Here is a 16,607-nt window from a genome sequence, read left to right as displayed (position 1 = left end):
TTTCTCTTCTTTTGCATATTTTTCAATATTGATGTTAAGTGCTCCTCAACTGGGAGCAGCTTAACAGCTTCCTAGCTGCATTTTGATCCAAAGCATTATATTAAAGTTCTACCATTTTTCAAAAAATATAAGTTCTAAATTTTTGTGCTTTTTTCCTTTGGTTTTGTAGGGGGTTGTTTTGTTTTATTTATGTACTTATTTTCCAATTTGGTCCTAACCTGGGAACAAATTCAGCAGATTTCTACCTATATATTATACTCAACAATTTCATACAAATTATACAGTATTTTTAAATTTAAAGGTCCTCAAAAATAAATTAAATATTAATGCAAGTGTTAGGAATCTTATGTTGTTTTTATTGTTTTGTAGTGTTTCTGGGTTGTTTGTTTGTTTGTCTGTCTGCATTGGTTTGGTTTGGTTTATGTATTTTTTCAATATGCTCCCAACCTGGGCACAAGTTCAGCTGCATTGGCTACACTGAGCGCCAAAATTTAATATGAAAGAATAAGTAACTTAAAGTTAAAGATCTCTCTTCCTGCCAAAAAAAATGATTAATGCAAATTATAAGAAAGGTTTTTTGTTTGTTTTGTTTTACTTTTTGTTATTATTTTCTTTTGTTTTTTTTCAACTTGCTCCTGACCTAGACACAAATGCAGCAGCTTTCTGGCTGCATTGAGCTTCCAAATTTCATATGGAGAATATGTTATAGAAATAAGTCTCTGAAAAGAAATATAATTGGAAATTCTAAGAAAAAAATGATGTTGCTTAGGTATATTTTAATGGACATTGTTGTTTTATGTGATTTTCCATTGTGTACCTGTCACCGGCACATATTTAGCAGCTTTCTATATTTGAAGTTTCATATGAAAATCTTAATGTAGTGTACAAAAAAGGAAGGATATTTTTAAAATACTGACACTGCTGGTGACTGCAAATGTGTAACTCCAGTTAATTTTCTGTTTCCCACCTATATCCATGCAAAATACAATTTATCTTTCTGCTTTCAACATATATACAATAAATTTGCCAGCACTTTTCTATTTGATACATTTCTTATTAATAATGTTAGGCTAAAATATGTTCTTGTGCTAAAATAAACTTGATGACAATTCAAACAAAAACTAGCATATATCAGTAGTAACACAAGGTCTTTTTTAAATAATCCCTGAATTTGTTCTATATTTATAGGCCCAACCTAATTACCAAATATTATTGGAATGGAATCTCTTTAGAAGTTTGAAAGCAATCTCCATATCACTACACTCAAGGTCACTGGCCACTTATATAACGTGATTCAATGAAATTTCAACCCAGCAGAAGAGTGTGGCATTCACTTTTGGTTGCTGTAATTAGACCTGACCTATAAATATTGAACAAAACAGCATATGTACAGTAAACGTTCAAATAAATGCATCTGACTGTATTCAGTACATTAATCTATTCTCAGTATCATTAGCTTCAATTTTTTCTCTTATTCATAGCATAAGAAAAATCATAGGAGAAACTATATCTGCACCTAAAGACAGTTCTCGTACCTAGAAGGTGGATTCTAGCATTAACTCACCACCATTATGTGTTGTTTGATCACTAAGTTCCTCTTGAATTGCTGGAAGGGAAGGTTTTGTGGTCAGAGGTGTTTCAGTCTTAAACAGGGACTCCATCCTGATATGGGTATTGATGTAGAAGGACTTCTGAAAGGACTCAAGTGTGAAGTAATAAATGAAAGGGTCAAAACAACAGTTAAGAGTTGCAAGGCACAAGGTGATTGGGTACATGATTTTAGCAAACCTTTCCAAAAAGCAATTGGTAATGGCTTGGGAGCGCACTAGGGCATACACGAAGAGAACGGAGTTATAGGGTACAAAACATACCACAAAGACTGCCATATGCACTGTGATCATCTTCAGCACTTTTTTCTTATTGGTCCCAATCTGAGACAGTGTAGCAGGCTTTCGAAGGGTTCTTAGCACCACAGAAGAGCAAGTAACATTCAATATCAGAGGAATGATGAACCCAACAACTTCAATAAATATGGTGATCTTGGACAGATAAGTCTTCCAGACACCTTTAGAGAAGCCCTCAAAGCAGGTGGTAGTTGCATTGTTGACATTAGTGGTTGAGAACAAAGAGGCTGAAATACCACCACTGAGGACTAGGATCCAGACTCCAGCACACACAATGGCAGAATTCCTCCTGGTCCTAATGGTACGAGATCTAAAGGGATAAACAATGGCCAGGAAACGATCCACGCTAATACAGGTGAGGAAGAGCATGCTCCCATAGATGTTGGTGAGGAATGCAGTCCCAGAGATCTTGCAGAGAGTGTCACCAAAAGGCCAGTGGCGGTTGAAATTATAAAATATTTTGAAAGGTAGAGTGCAGACGAAGAGCAAATCAGAGAGGGCCAGATTGGTGATGAAAATAGCAGTCTCACTTCTCATTTTCATGCGGAAGCAGAAGACAAACAGAGAGGCACTGTTGGTTATCAGACCCAGGATGAATACAACACTGTAGACAGCACCATTCAGATTGTACTTAAAAGAATCATCAACGATGCAAGTATTATTGGCAGTAGCATTACCCAACCTGGGTCTGAGGCTTGAATTTAAATCTTGGAATTGGAAGTCAGTGAATCTTCTGTCACCCATGGATTTTTTTCAGGAGGCCTGCTGACTGCAGGGTTCACCACTCAGAGACTAGGGACTCTTAGGAAATGTTTTCCTCCTATGGGAGATAAAATGGATGAATCATCAAATCTACCGTCCATGATTTCTGTGGAGTAAAAAATATTCTGTGCACTCAGATCAGAAACAATAAGCACATTCAATTTGGTTTGACACGTACCTTTTGAGCATCTACCATATGTTAAAAGGTACTATAAAAGTATGTTGCAGGAGTGGAAGAGATCACACTCAATACAATAAATGCAATACTGTAGCAATGCACTGAACAGGAATAAGGCATTGATTACATTAGAGCCCAAGGCAGGGGTTGGCAGGGATGACTGATAGTTAAAACACTAATACATTGATATTTGTATGACACTTTTTAACTTTCAAAAGCAAATCTTATTTGATTCACATAAGAACACTATAAGGCAGGCAAGACAGGAATTTATCACCATATTATAGAAGCAGAAACTGAGGGTTATGAAATTTAGAATTACAACATCAAAATTGGAAGAATGTATAAATGGTATAGTCAGAACGAAAATTCAGTTTTTGTTTTTTTTTAATTCCTAACCAAAGAATTGTTAAGCTACTCTAAATTGTATTGTCTACTCTCCCATATTGCTAAACTTCATTGTCTGAATATTAGTTCTATTGCACAAGACTACAGATGGATATAAGACCCCCAGGGCATCCTCTTTAAAAAGTTATAACTAGGGGGTGACCGGTTAGCTCAGTTGGTTAGAGCGCGGTGCTGGTAGCACCAAGGTTGCCAGTTAGATCCCCGCATGGGCCGCTGTGAGCTGCGCCCTCCTCAAAAAAAATAAAGTCAACTATGCCATTGTAGCATGAAAGCAATGTGTAACCAATAACCACAGCTGTTCCCCAACAATTTTTTTTAAAGTTATAACTAAACTCCTAAAGTAAACTGTTGATTCACCTTTTTCTTTTAAAACAAGAGTTCAGAGAGCAAGAGCAGGGATCCTTCAGTTAATTCTGGCTAAGTGTTTTTTCACTGTATTACATTGCCTTTCTAGAGAGATAATTCAAATAACAATCTCAGCATTTCCCTCCTGCAGATTATGATCTCCTTTCCAAGCTTCTCTCATGCTAGACTCTAAACCTAGGATGCCTTCCTTCTCTATCTCCCACTGCCCATTCCATCAGTTACTTTCATGCCTTCAGCTCCTAAAATAGCGTTGGCCAATAAGTGTAAACTCTGGTAAACACAAGTGAAATTTAAAAGGTAGATCTGACATGAACAGCCTTCTCCCTGTCTCACTCACTGTACACTTCTGATCTGGCCAGTTTCGTGCCCTCTGCCTGCCACCACTTGTACATGTGGCAGTCATTGACCTATGCATTTCTCTTGGGTATCTGGGCCAATAATGTTCAAAGGTACATAGAGAAATCATACTAACCTTCTAGATCAACAGCTGCCATTGGACAAGAACTGTCTTTCGAATGCTCTATAATGCACTACAGACAAGTAGCTGCTGAATGAATTCTTTTCAATGAGGAGGATATGGAATAAAAGTGGTCTTTGTCCCCTGATACATTCAATAATGGGTTTTCACGTGATTATATTTTAAAATGTAAAAGGCATTTCTCTGAAGTGATTCCTCCTTACATCACTCTTTCCTTCCAACTGAATAGGTCAAAGAGCCTCTCTGTACATAACAAAGAAGGGAGCGGAGGGTGGAACCTGCCAGAGTTATAGAGGCCTGAAGTCACTTTAACCAGTGTTTTGCTTGAAAAAAAAAAGGTTTGAGGGGAAAAAAATCACTCACTGCAGTGCCTAGAGGTAGAGATGACCTTGGAGAATACAAAGTGCAAAGCAAAGACTTGTTATTTTTAATAGCTAAAGTTTTCAAGTTAAAATTTGGAAATTTTCTATTCTTGAATTTTCATTCAACAAATCTTTATGGAGTACTTCCCTGACCCTAACACTGCACTAAGATAATATTCCTTCTTGACCATTTTGTCTCATAAGCCCAGCTCAACTTTTGCCAGAAGCAACCATGATATATAAAAGCAGAGTATAGTAGGAACCTAGACCAAGTAAGGTCCAGGAGGGGAAAAAAAGCCAGATGAAGAAGAAATAAAAAAAGAGGTGAGGAGAGCAGAAGAGGAGATGGGAAAGAAAGTGGCAGGGAAAGAAACACTGAGAGAAAGAGGAGAAAATAAGAAGATGTTGCTAGGAAGAGGTCAGTGCTGCAACCTAATTTGTATTCAGGGCCTCGGGAGGTATTTCTAGCTCACAATTACTCCAATCCCATGATCTGTATCTTGCTTCGTCTCACTCCTTTCAGTTTTCTCAGAAAGGAAAACAGTATGAAGTCACTATGTATAAGGTCACTGAAACTGATCAGGAAAAAAAAAAAAAACAGGAAAAGCCTGGAAAATTTTAGTCAGTGGATTTCAAACCTCTTTTTCTACAGATTGTTTCACCAACGGGGTGGTAGAAAGAAAAAGAATGGCAAAGTTCTCAACTGCTTAAACCACTTTATATACTATTTTTCATACCCCCACTCAATACCCATTAATCTGGAGGCTTTTTTATTTTTCATTGTTGAAAGAAATCAAGATAGTCAAAAATTTCCCTCTAACATAGTCACACAATCTAAAAAAATTATGGGACTGCAGAACTGCTAACATTAAAGCCAGGCTTCATTCACAGTGACCTGCTTGCACCTGCCTTCTACAATAATTACTGCCGATAAATTTCTTTTATTTGGAAAATGCTTTCATAATAGAAACCTTTTCACCCCTGCCCAGAGTCCCTTCAGTCTGGTCACTAGCAACCCATTTACACAGCAGGCTTCTAGCTCACTGGCTATATATTACTTTGTACTGCCCAAGATGGTGTTTTCAAATAGGTGAGCTCTGTCTCCCCAGTTTTCCATTCAGTTTTATGCCTCCCAGAACATACACACTATACCCAAAGCAGACAGTCTGCAAATGCCTGGCACTTCTGCTTTGCTGCTTTGAGTAACCAAATCCTGTGGGAGAGAAAGGACCACAGACAAGAAAGCATTACAGTCTCAAAATTGAAGAGAGGGCATGGGAAAACTGCTACTAAGGCCCTATTCATAGCTTTCCCTTGCTTGAACACACAGCACCTTTGCTGTCTAGAAGTAAGGGTGTGGTGCTGGGAGTTAACATAGCATTGGAAGCAAGGAGTTCTATTTCCGACTCAGACACTGGTTTGCTCTGTAACTTGGCTATACTGTTTCTCTTCCCTCTATAAACATACCTCTGAGCCTCACAGCTGAGGCTAGGAAGATTCAACAGGGCTTGTGAAGAGCTTTATGAGCTTGCCAGTACTCAGTTCTACTTAACCACAAAGAAACATTATAGAAGCGTTTTTCCTTCTCCCTCCCCTGACACAACTAAGACACCTATGACTCTGTCTTTCTTGGTATGCTGACCTTCATATTAGCAACACATCCTTCTCCTAAAACCATGTATACCTTATACCTCAGAGAGCTCCGCTTGAGTTTCAACCTTAACCACACAATTTTCTCAGAACAGGACAATCCAGCAGCGTGCCTCCAAAGTAACATCTCCCACTGAGCTGTGGTAAAAAAAAAATCAGAGAGGTATTTGGCTCTTAAGCTGATTCTGAAGGAGAAATCAACAATATTCAAGAAACAAGGTCTCCTTTCTAACTGGCTTCCTTTCTTTTGACTGAAAAAAAAGTGTTTTTTAACCACTAGATTTTCCTAAATAGCTAACATATTGTGCACTCCATGGAGGTAAAGGGCCAACTCTGGAGCTTCAGGTGAAACGAAGAAAGAAAAAAATATGCTAACAGTTAATTATATCTTCCACTGCAAGGAGCATTAGACTATTGTCTTCTGAAGATCTTTGCAGCCAATTATTCCAACAATTAATCACCTAGAGGGGTCAGAATGCTAGATGGATGTGTTTGCATTGACAATGCGCAGGAAGCAGGTCACCTGGACGGTGAACAAAGAGAAATCTGACCCTCAATGAATTTTTAACTTTGACCTACACATATGGAGCCAATTAGGACATTTCATACTAGTGTTCACAATTTTTTTCTTTTAAAAAAAATGTCTAATGATAATGAAATAAATATACCATGTTTGGTGGCTTTGGTGATTCTGGAGGAAGTGGAGTTAGGTTTTTGCCCTTACAAAAATGAATAGCAAAATCACTTCACTAATGCTAAACTTGCAGATGATACATTGAAAACAAAGTTCTAAATTCCGCCATATGCCCTGTAGCCTAAAAAGGCTGGCTGGCTTTTGTGCCCTACAGAAGATAGTCCAGAGCTCAGATAAAGAAGACCCTGAAAGCAGAACATACTCAAATTCTCTTGCTTTGCTCCCTTTTTCATGAGCTTGGGTGAGATCAGAGTGCTTCTGATCCCCAGAGCATTTCCTCTTTCTACTCTAGTAGAAGCTTAGAAACACTGACACAATAGTTTTCAGAGGAAGCTGAAACCTATTGTATCCTTGCCTATAAATATCTAGCAGTGAAGCAAAGTAAAAAAAATATTAAAATGTTGCACAAAAATACAGATCAAAACCATCCTGTTGGAGTACTAGGGTATATGTTCAGACACGCTCCTCAAATGAGTGGCTGCTAACATATAAGACTACTTCCTTAAGGGAATCTTCTAGGCCAAGTCAAAAGCACACGTCACAATCACACACATGGTTCCAATTGATGTTCCTACATGTTGGTTGATGTTTCATAATAGCTTTCAAAACACAATCCAGTCTTATCACATATGGAGGAAACCATAGGTAAATGTTTCACTACAGAACTGAGCTAGGAAATTGATCTGTAATACCTTGTGTATTTTTGATGCAGAAATATCATTTTAAATATGGTTTTTCTACAATGAATTTGGTTTGCACTGAGATTATTATGGCTGTTTCGTTCTCCCACTCTGAGAAAAGCCAGAAATTGATACAGGCCCTAATCTGAGCAGATCCTATTCTCAGTGATTAACTTATTTTTTTCACCAAAAAATACTCCAGTCTCCCACTAACCCTTCACCTGATGGCACAGTCTAATCTTTATAAAATAATGTGGTTTTGCGTTCAATGTGAGGGGGCCAAAGATTGCATCAACCCTACTCAAGTAGAATTTTCCCTAGCAGTTAGTTTGTAGAGTAAGACAACTGCAGAGAAATTGCTCAACCTCATATTATGAAATTGTCTTGAGACAATATATCATCTCAGCACAAGCCTTTTGGGAAAAATTCTGGGTGTTCCTAACAGAGCTCATTTCCAAATTCTGTGAGGCTCACACATGCCAACTAGGAATTCAGCTTTATTCCACATATTTGAACAGGCAAATTAGTTATCAATTTGCATACTAAGTCATCTGATTCGCTTGGAGATACTGATCCTGATAACATGAATAAAAACCATATCTTCCATTTCTAAAGGTATATACAAGTAGTAGCACAGAGGGCTTAAGCCAAAGAATCAATATTCGTCTACACCAAAATTGCCTGGATTACAATAAACAGTTATAACTTGTCTATTTTTTCTAGATTTTGGGATTATATAATCTGTAGTAAATTAGAAGTACTGGTTACCAGAAAATGTTAAAGAATAAAATTAAGAATTTTTGGAAAAAACTATTGCCAGAAGAGTGGTACTCACCACATTAGTTCAAACCAAATTCTGGCACCAATTTTATCTAATACTTGGGTAATCAATGAACTTTCTGTAGGTACTATGGTTATAGATTTCCTCCAATGGATGCTGTGAAATATAATTAGTCATAATACTGTGCCACGGAGAGAGCTTTTCAATAAAATATATGTCAAGATCATAAGGTTAAAAATTATGATATAAATCAGAATAAATGAGATCTAACATATTTTAAAATGGTATCTAAATATTTGGATTTCATTACAGAACTGCAGATAAAATTTTATTTTCCAAACTCATCACTGCTGTGCCATATTTTATTAGTTATATTGACAAGCATAAAGCCCATGAGTCTGTGTAACCTATAATCATTTAGATAACTAATGACAAAAGGCATAAAAATACTTCCTCCACTTCCATAAGGTAATGCTTTACATAAAAATAACTGAACAAAGGAGATTTTTTTTTGGCATGAACTTATACTGGTTCTCTTTTCTTTCTTTCTTTCTTTCTTNAAAAATTTCACTTATAGAAGATGAATAAGTTCTAGAGATCTGATGTACAACATTGTGCCTATAGATAACAATGCAGTATTGTGCACTTAAAATTTATCAGGAAGGTAGGTCTCATGTAAGTGTTCTTACCACAGAAAAAAGAGAAGTACAAGTAAACTTTTCAAGGTAATGGCTATGTCTATTTTCTTGATTGTGGTGATGGTTTTATGCGTGAGTCCAAACTCATCATATTACACTCATTAAATACATGCAGTTTTTGTATGTCAATACACTTCAATAAAGCTGTTAAAATAAAAATGTATTCATTATAAAAATATTTATTGAAGGATAATAAGGTTTTAATATTGGATCATTGTGATAGTTGCAGAACTCTTTTAACATACTAAAAACCACTGAATTATACATTTTAAACAGGTGGACAGTAATGATATGTACATTATATCTCAATAAAGGTCTTTAAAAACATGAGAGTGTTAAACAAACTGGTCTCCAGCATCTATAGGGCTCTCACATTCAGGGGTTCTATAATGTTAAATCTAATCTATTTTATGCATGTAACCCACTCTTTGCTGTCTGCTTTATTGACCACATACTCTGCTGGATTCCTTTCACCTTTGAACTCAAAATGAAAAGAACCATTGAAAAACTCCAATACAGTCTATATCAGTAATTATTAATAAATGCACTTACCAGGCATGTTTGAGATGTTTTTGATGTGTAAGGCACAGCACAAAGTGATAAAACTGATATAGGGAGATGTCATAGAAATGGCGAGAGTGAGGAGGGCTCCCTGAGTTCTCCCTTGGAAATTATCGCAAATTGAACAACTATAACTCATCAGAGGAACCTCTGCTCATCACACAGAACAGCTAAGAGACTTGCACAACGATTATTTGAAGGTTGGCAAACCGGGCGAGTGGGAGAAGAGGGAAGGGAGACGTGCAGTGATGCAGCCCACATCTGCGGCTATGGAGACGCGGGGCCCCAGGAAGCAGATCGGAGAGTATTACCGCAACAAGGCAACGGGTTCACTCCCTATGCCCCACAGTCCCACCAGGAGTTCAGCAAGAGCATGGTGGTGCGCAGCATCTGAGGCAGAAGCCTCAGATCAAAACTGCGGCTGGGCTCTCTCCGACAGAAAACAAAAACAACTCCATAAACATGACCCCACTCCCAGCCTCCCTCAGAAACCCTAACCCCACCATTCCAGAGTCTTAAGCTGATCCCTGAATGGAGGAGTAGTGTCAGATTACAGAGCTGCTGCCGCCCCCAGGAAATGGAAATCTAGGGAAGAGGCTGGCAAAGATTGTGGGACTGCTTACCCAGCCCCCACCTTTCCTGCGCTGCTTGGGGCAGGGCAACTTCAGCTGCCCAGTCACTCAAGACCACAGCAGTAGGTAGCACAGGCACCACTGGATTTTGAGCAGCTCAGAACTCTCACACCCCTCACAGAGTGGAAAGAATGCCCTAAGACACACATCAAACCTTCTGGCTGCAGAGCTCTCAGGGTGCCTCTGGGCAGGTGAGGGCAGAATCGGCACTGACTTTGTAAAAACTACCAACCACACCCCATAGCCCCACTCATCTAGAACTGTATTACCAGGGTCACTCTGGATGCCAGATGGCCGGCCCTGCCCCCACAAGATGCAGAGGAGTTTTTGTACAGCACAGGACAACCTGGAGATACTAAAGTTTGGTGGACTTTAGTCAAGACTAGCATTGGGGTTTTTTTGTTTGTTTTTGGTTTTTTTTTTTCCTGTATTGGTTGTTTTTGTTTTTCCATTTCATTATCATTTTTAGTTTTGGTTATTGTTTTTTAATTGGGGAATTAGGGGGATGGGAACAGTGCTGGGGAATCGGAGGAAGGGGAACAGACAAGTTGCTGTCGTTTTGTTCTTCAGTCTAGTTGTGGAGGACGTTGCTTCACTGGCCCAAGTTGGCACCATCATTGCGCTCTTCNTTCTTTTTCCCTGGCAACAACTGTTACTATTGGGCAAGGGCCTTAGTAGGGGAAGCGCACACTGACAATCACCACTGCCTCTACTAGGATGCCCTAGGCCTATGCAATATAGCATGTCTATGACATCTTCAAATCACAGCTTTGCACAAAATACTTGTATAGAACAAGAAATACATTGCAATGGAATTCTTACAAGTCGCACCTGCATTTGAACCTTGCTCATTTGCTACCTAAAGAGTCCTCTACTAATGCCAAACTTATACTATTGTTACATCTAGCCCTCTTCTCAACAAAGGTGGCCTAAAAGAGCAGTTTGTGCTAAATACTCCAATTCTCTTGAAATGTTTTTTTCTAATCTAAGAAAACCAAAATAATAAAATCATTAAACAATTGAAAATATATTTGAGATCACCTTAATACTAAGGAGAATTGATTTTCACATTCCTCCAGAGAGCAGTATTGCTGGAATGAAATTAATATTTACTGGTTTATCTTAAAGGAATACAGAAACATTAACATTTCTTTCTTTTATAACTTTCACAATTGATACAGGTTACAAAGAAAGCTTCTTTTCATTTGGAGTCCAAGCAAATTTGGATGTTCAAATATACAGAAGTTTTCATATTTGGTATTAATTTAATATAGCCACATCCAGCCCGATCACTATCTATATGAAAGTCACGATCCCTTTCTGGACCTCCATTTCATTTCTCCTTCCACCTTTGACCTTAATTGACAGCAGCCTTCAACTGGTGCTATGGCATGGCCTCACTAACTGTTCCCTCCTCTCAGTTGTTTTCACCTGCTCCCATTTGTCACGGGTGGGGGGGGATCCTTCAAAGTGTGAGGTAAGGGGAATTAAATTTTACTAGACTCAAATTATTGCTAGATTATTGTATTTTTGAGGTATAATTGACATGCAACATTATAATGGTTTCTGGCATACAACACAATGATTTAATATTTGTGTATATTGTGAAATGATCACCACAGTATGTTTATTTAACATCTGTCACATATATATTTTAGATCTATTTTAATAAATATTATTAATTAATGCCAAAAGCTAAGAACCACAAATCAAGAAGTCATTTATACCCTGAAGTCTTCCTAATGCCCTCATTATTCTCATCCTCTATCCTTCTGCCCTTATCAGCAGGCATATTAGTTCTAATTGTCTAGTTCTTAATCCTGACCTTTTCTACCTGTACCCTGGTCACCCCTCTCCTCAAAATATAAGGCTACCAAAATACTTCAGAACATAACCATATAGAATTAGCAGCTTACTTAACCTATGCATTGTTCTGGTAACCAATAATTTATCTATTAAAAGTGGGGCTGGATTCCCAGTGGTAGGTGACATCCTATTAAGCTCCCAATTTTCAGTACTAATATTCACAAATACATTATATATTTTTCCCTTCCTCCTTGAATGCCAAGAGCAGACTAATGCATGATGACCACACACAAAGAAAAAACAGCAACTACACAATTAGGCCCTGACCACACCACAGCAAAGGCAACAATTCTCACTGCATTTTCTCTCAAATGGAATTGAATAGATGAAGCTTTAGCTAAGCTTGGCCTGAGTGTTGCTGTGAGGGATCTTCTCAGTCCTCTCTTTAACTTACAGCGAGTTCACATTCTGAAAGGCTGGTCTGATTGTTCCAATAGGGCTTTCATTTGCATCTCTGATTGGCAGGAGATGCTAGACGCCATTAAGTTTAATCAGCTGAACTCATCCTTTTTAGCAAGAGTGCAAACTTTTCATCTGTGACAAGGAAAAGGGATTTAAAATCTATGTTGATGGAATATGTTGTTTAGAATTTTGTTCTGAAAAATAATCATGTTTCAAAGACACTGGATAATTTGGAGTTTAGCTTATTATTGTTGTCTTCATATTAGTCAAGGAAAAAGAAAGATGGTATCATTTGGGAAGGTAGCAAAGTGAATAACCCCAACAAGCTCTGAAATGTTAGAACATTTGGATTTGTCTGATCTTGTCCATGTTGGAATAATGATGAATCACATTACTAGATTTCCTAAAACAAAGTAACTAAAATACAATATTTATCAATTCAACAAGATTTTGTTGCTAAAAGTCTTAAAAATATTCAGGATATACAACAGAATTTTAAATGTCACATTATTGTATTCGTATGAAAAACAGCAATTAATTTCATATATAATAGCAAATTCAATTTATGCCACAATTTGTTGTTCATTGAAATATGTTTCTTCCTTTATAATCAAGTTCATGAATTATTCCATATAGCAAATGTCATATTCTCCATAAATCAATTAGACATCAAAGGCATGCTTCATATAGTTTTCCTAGAAGAAATCTCATCATAACAGAAGCCACATTAGCTCACAATCAATTGTAAACCAAATAAATATAAAGTAATCCAAAAGAATTTCTAAATTGCTCTACTCTGTGATTTTAAGTCAGCTCTTTAGGACAACTGTGTTTACATAAAACAACAGCCTGAAAATTCTGTCTCTCTTCCACTGAAACAATATTTTTGCCAAAACAATAGATATCCTTGCTTCTTTTTTTACCATTCAACACGACGATCTGTTCAGCACTTCAGAGTTGAAGTCTAACTTCTTTCCCCAAACACTCAAAGCGTTTCCACTGCAATTTGTTATGCCATACCCCCACCCCCAAACGCCCAAATCAAATCTTTCTCGAAGAGACTTACCCCAAGAAAGAGTGTGCTAGATGAGAGAGTGTGATCATGCCTGTAGAAAATTAGCTAATAAACATGTGAACGGGCAACTCGCACTTTAAAAGTGCATATTTTAATCCGGTTTTTTTTCCACAGGGAAAGGTTAAGCCCAGCCCAAAGTAGCAGACTTACGGCTGCCGCAGCTTCTTACAGCAAACCGCTCATTCTGAAAAATGTGAGCTTATTTACATTTATATCTTTCCCTTTGTTAAGGAATGGCCCTCTTGAATGCTGTAGCCGGCATGCCTTTAACAAACAGGACACAAGAAAAGGCCCAAAGTCCGGGCTGGAGCTGAGGGCCGGGGGAACTCTTGGGGGTCTCAATAGGAAATGCTTTTCATTGGATAAGGAGGCATTATTAGGAGCCGAGATCCCGCCCAATCCCCTGTGCTCCATCGTTCCCTTAGTCACCAATCACTGAACTGAAGTTTTTCCTTAAAGAGCATTGCCCAGGAAAAGTAGTTTTCACAGTCAAGAATTAGCAGTTTAAGTGCCTCTTGACAACATAAAAAGTGTCTTTCCTGACCAATTAATCCACAGAGAAAGCCTGTGTGCCTGTCTTTGCTGCAGGATTGCTACCCTCCTCACACACACACACACACACACACACACACACACACACACACACACAAACACACACACAAACTGCCGCAGGATTGCTAACACACACACACACACACACACACACACACACACTCACACCGCGCGCGCACGCGCGCGCGTGCAATTCTAATGAGGAGGAGGAGACAAAACCCTAAACTGGGAGGAGTGTTTCAATTGAGCAGCACATGTTTGCTCTAACTTGTTTAAAATAATTACAACAACAATATTGATAGTAATAATTAGAGGGCAGGGAAAGGCAAAAGTGAATGGTACCATAAATACATTCCTATTATACTGTGTAGAATTACACCTACTACCACCACACACACACACAAAAATTAAATACTATACTCACTTACTTAAGCCATTGAAGTACCCTCAGATGGAGATTTGAAGTGGGGAAGGGTCCCAGAGCTGTAATAACCACCTTCCGTGGACTAGGGAGTACTCTGTGGCAGAAGGAGGGTCGGCACTTCTCTTAAATAACTGCCTGGCAGGAAGTCTAATTACCATGAAATTTTCAGAGGTTTGCTAAAAACCAAAATAAATAGTACAGATGAAATCTGTTTATAATGGGGAGTTATCTTCAACTGTATACCGCCTCCTCCCTGGGCTTGTCCTTTTCCTATAGGATGACTGCCTTGGTCACCCACACTGCTTTTTTTTCTCCCTAATTTTTCCTCCGTGCCTCCCTTTCTCTGATCTGGATTTGTTGCAGAAATTTGCTCATCCATCTGTAACGTTATTGCTAGTCCTTCCCCTCTGCCAGCCCCCATCCCCAATCCTTCTCTCCTCTACCTCCACCCACGCCAACATGACCACCAACAGCAACCCTTCTTCCTTCCATAGAAAGAAATTCTTAGGCCAGGGAGAAGGTGCTTTCTTTCTCTAGACAGAGATATGCCCCTGGAGAATTAGGGGATCCTCTGCCTGCTTAAAAACTTAAGCCTGCATAATTAAGCTGTCTCCCAAGTAAGACATTCTTCACATTTGTTTATTCTCCCTCTTTTTTCAGCTCTGTTGTGACTATTCTCACTAACAATCAAGACCAGTAAATAAGTGACTGTGAAGCTAATACTAGCTTTATTATTTGTAACTGATTCTGAAAAGTACTTTCTCTGTTGCTTCCCCTCTCTTATACCCCAGTCTCTGTTCTTTCTGTCCCCTCTTCATTTATCTCAGGTACCTCTATTTCTGTCAGTTGCTGACACTGGCTGTTTCTCCACAAAGTGGCCACTTTGAACACACTTATCCCATAATTCTTGCCACTTTCTGAAACTGTTCTGGAAGTCCTCTTTTGTAAGTGACTTTAGTTGTGCCGTTGTGGCTGCCTCAATGTCCTGAATCCATTCAAGACGTTTACCTTTCATGTTCATTTTGACTTTGGGGAAGAGCCAGAAGTCACACAGTACCAGATCTGGTGAATAAGGTGGATGTGGACACACCATAATGTTTTTATTGGACAGAAATTGCCATACCAGAAGTGATGTGTGACATAGAGCCTTTCTGTTGTGATCACAAAGTACAGTGAATGCTGCTGCTGAGTGCCACCCAACGGAAAGGCAGGGATCTTCAATGAGGAAAGCCATGAACTGAACCTTATTAACTGTGTGTCACAAGTTTCAACTTGTTCAGTGCAGTCAGTCGGGTGTGAGCTAAGGTTGAGAGGTGTGTTTTAAAGTGTTCCAAGGGCTGGCTGAGTGGCTCAGTTGGTTAAGAGCTCACTCAAGAGTTTGAGCTCTGAGCAACAGCAGTTCGAGTCCCGGCCTCAGCTGAGTAGTCGCTGAGCTGCCAACAGATGCGAGATGGCTCAGCTAAAAAAATAAAATAAAAATAAAGTGTTCCACAAATCGTCCTCCATTATGACAATACGCCGTGTCACACATTGCTTCTGGTATATGGCAATTTCTGTCAAATAAAAACATTACGGTGTGTCCTCATCCACCTTATTCACTGGATCTGGCACAATGCAACTTCTGGCTCTTCCCCAAAGTCAAAATAACCATGAAAGGTAAACATTTTGAATTGATTCAGGGCATCGAGGCAGCCACCGCAGAGCAACTAAAGACACTCACAAAAGAGGACTTCCAGAACTGCTTCACAAAGTGGCAAGAATGATGGGATACGTGTGTTCAAAGTGAGGGGGAGTATTTTGAGGGGAACTAATGGCAATTTGTCTTTTACAGAAATATTTTTTTAAATTTAAACATGCACCGCATTGTTTGATCACACCTTGTATATGGAGAGTTAAGTTCTGTGATGGATCAGAAGATGGAAATAAAGTCCCACGGACAGTGTAGGAGGGTTTCGCAGAGGAGTTAGGATTTCAGCTGGACCTTGATTAAAATTTAAATAAGCCAAGGAAAGAAGGGTAAATCTTTCCAGGTCACATACCCAAGTGATGAAATGTAGGCAGTGTGAAGTGAGACAAGGTGAGAAGGAAGCTGGTTTGTGAAGAGAAAAGAAGGGTAAGGAGAAGAGCTTTTGGG

The 16,607-nt window shown here is 38.7% G+C and overlaps 1 protein-coding gene across 1 annotated transcript; it reads right to left on the bottom strand.

Moving 5' to 3' along the window:
• Positions 1 to 370: 370 nt before the first annotated feature.
• LPAR4 (lysophosphatidic acid receptor 4) lies at positions 371 to 13,790 on the bottom strand. The gene is made up of 2 exons (XM_019648183.1): positions 13,489 to 13,790; positions 371 to 2,724 (listed from the first exon to the last, which is right to left on the bottom strand). The coding sequence occupies exon 2, from the start codon at positions 2,646 to 2,648 to the stop codon at positions 1,536 to 1,538; it is 1,113 nt and encodes a 370-aa protein (XP_019503728.1). The 5' UTR covers positions 2,649 to 2,724; positions 13,489 to 13,790; the 3' UTR covers positions 371 to 1,535.
• Positions 13,791 to 16,607: the final 2,817 nt, after the last annotated feature.

The sequence above is a fragment of the Hipposideros armiger genome, unplaced genomic scaffold, assembly GCF_001890085.2.
Source record: "Hipposideros armiger isolate ML-2016 unplaced genomic scaffold, ASM189008v1 scaffold_121, whole genome shotgun sequence".
Classification (NCBI taxonomy): Eukaryota; Metazoa; Chordata; class Mammalia; order Chiroptera; family Hipposideridae; genus Hipposideros; species Hipposideros armiger.
The sequence above is the reverse complement of the archived record's forward strand: the minus strand, read 5'-3'. Positions and strand labels throughout refer to the sequence as shown.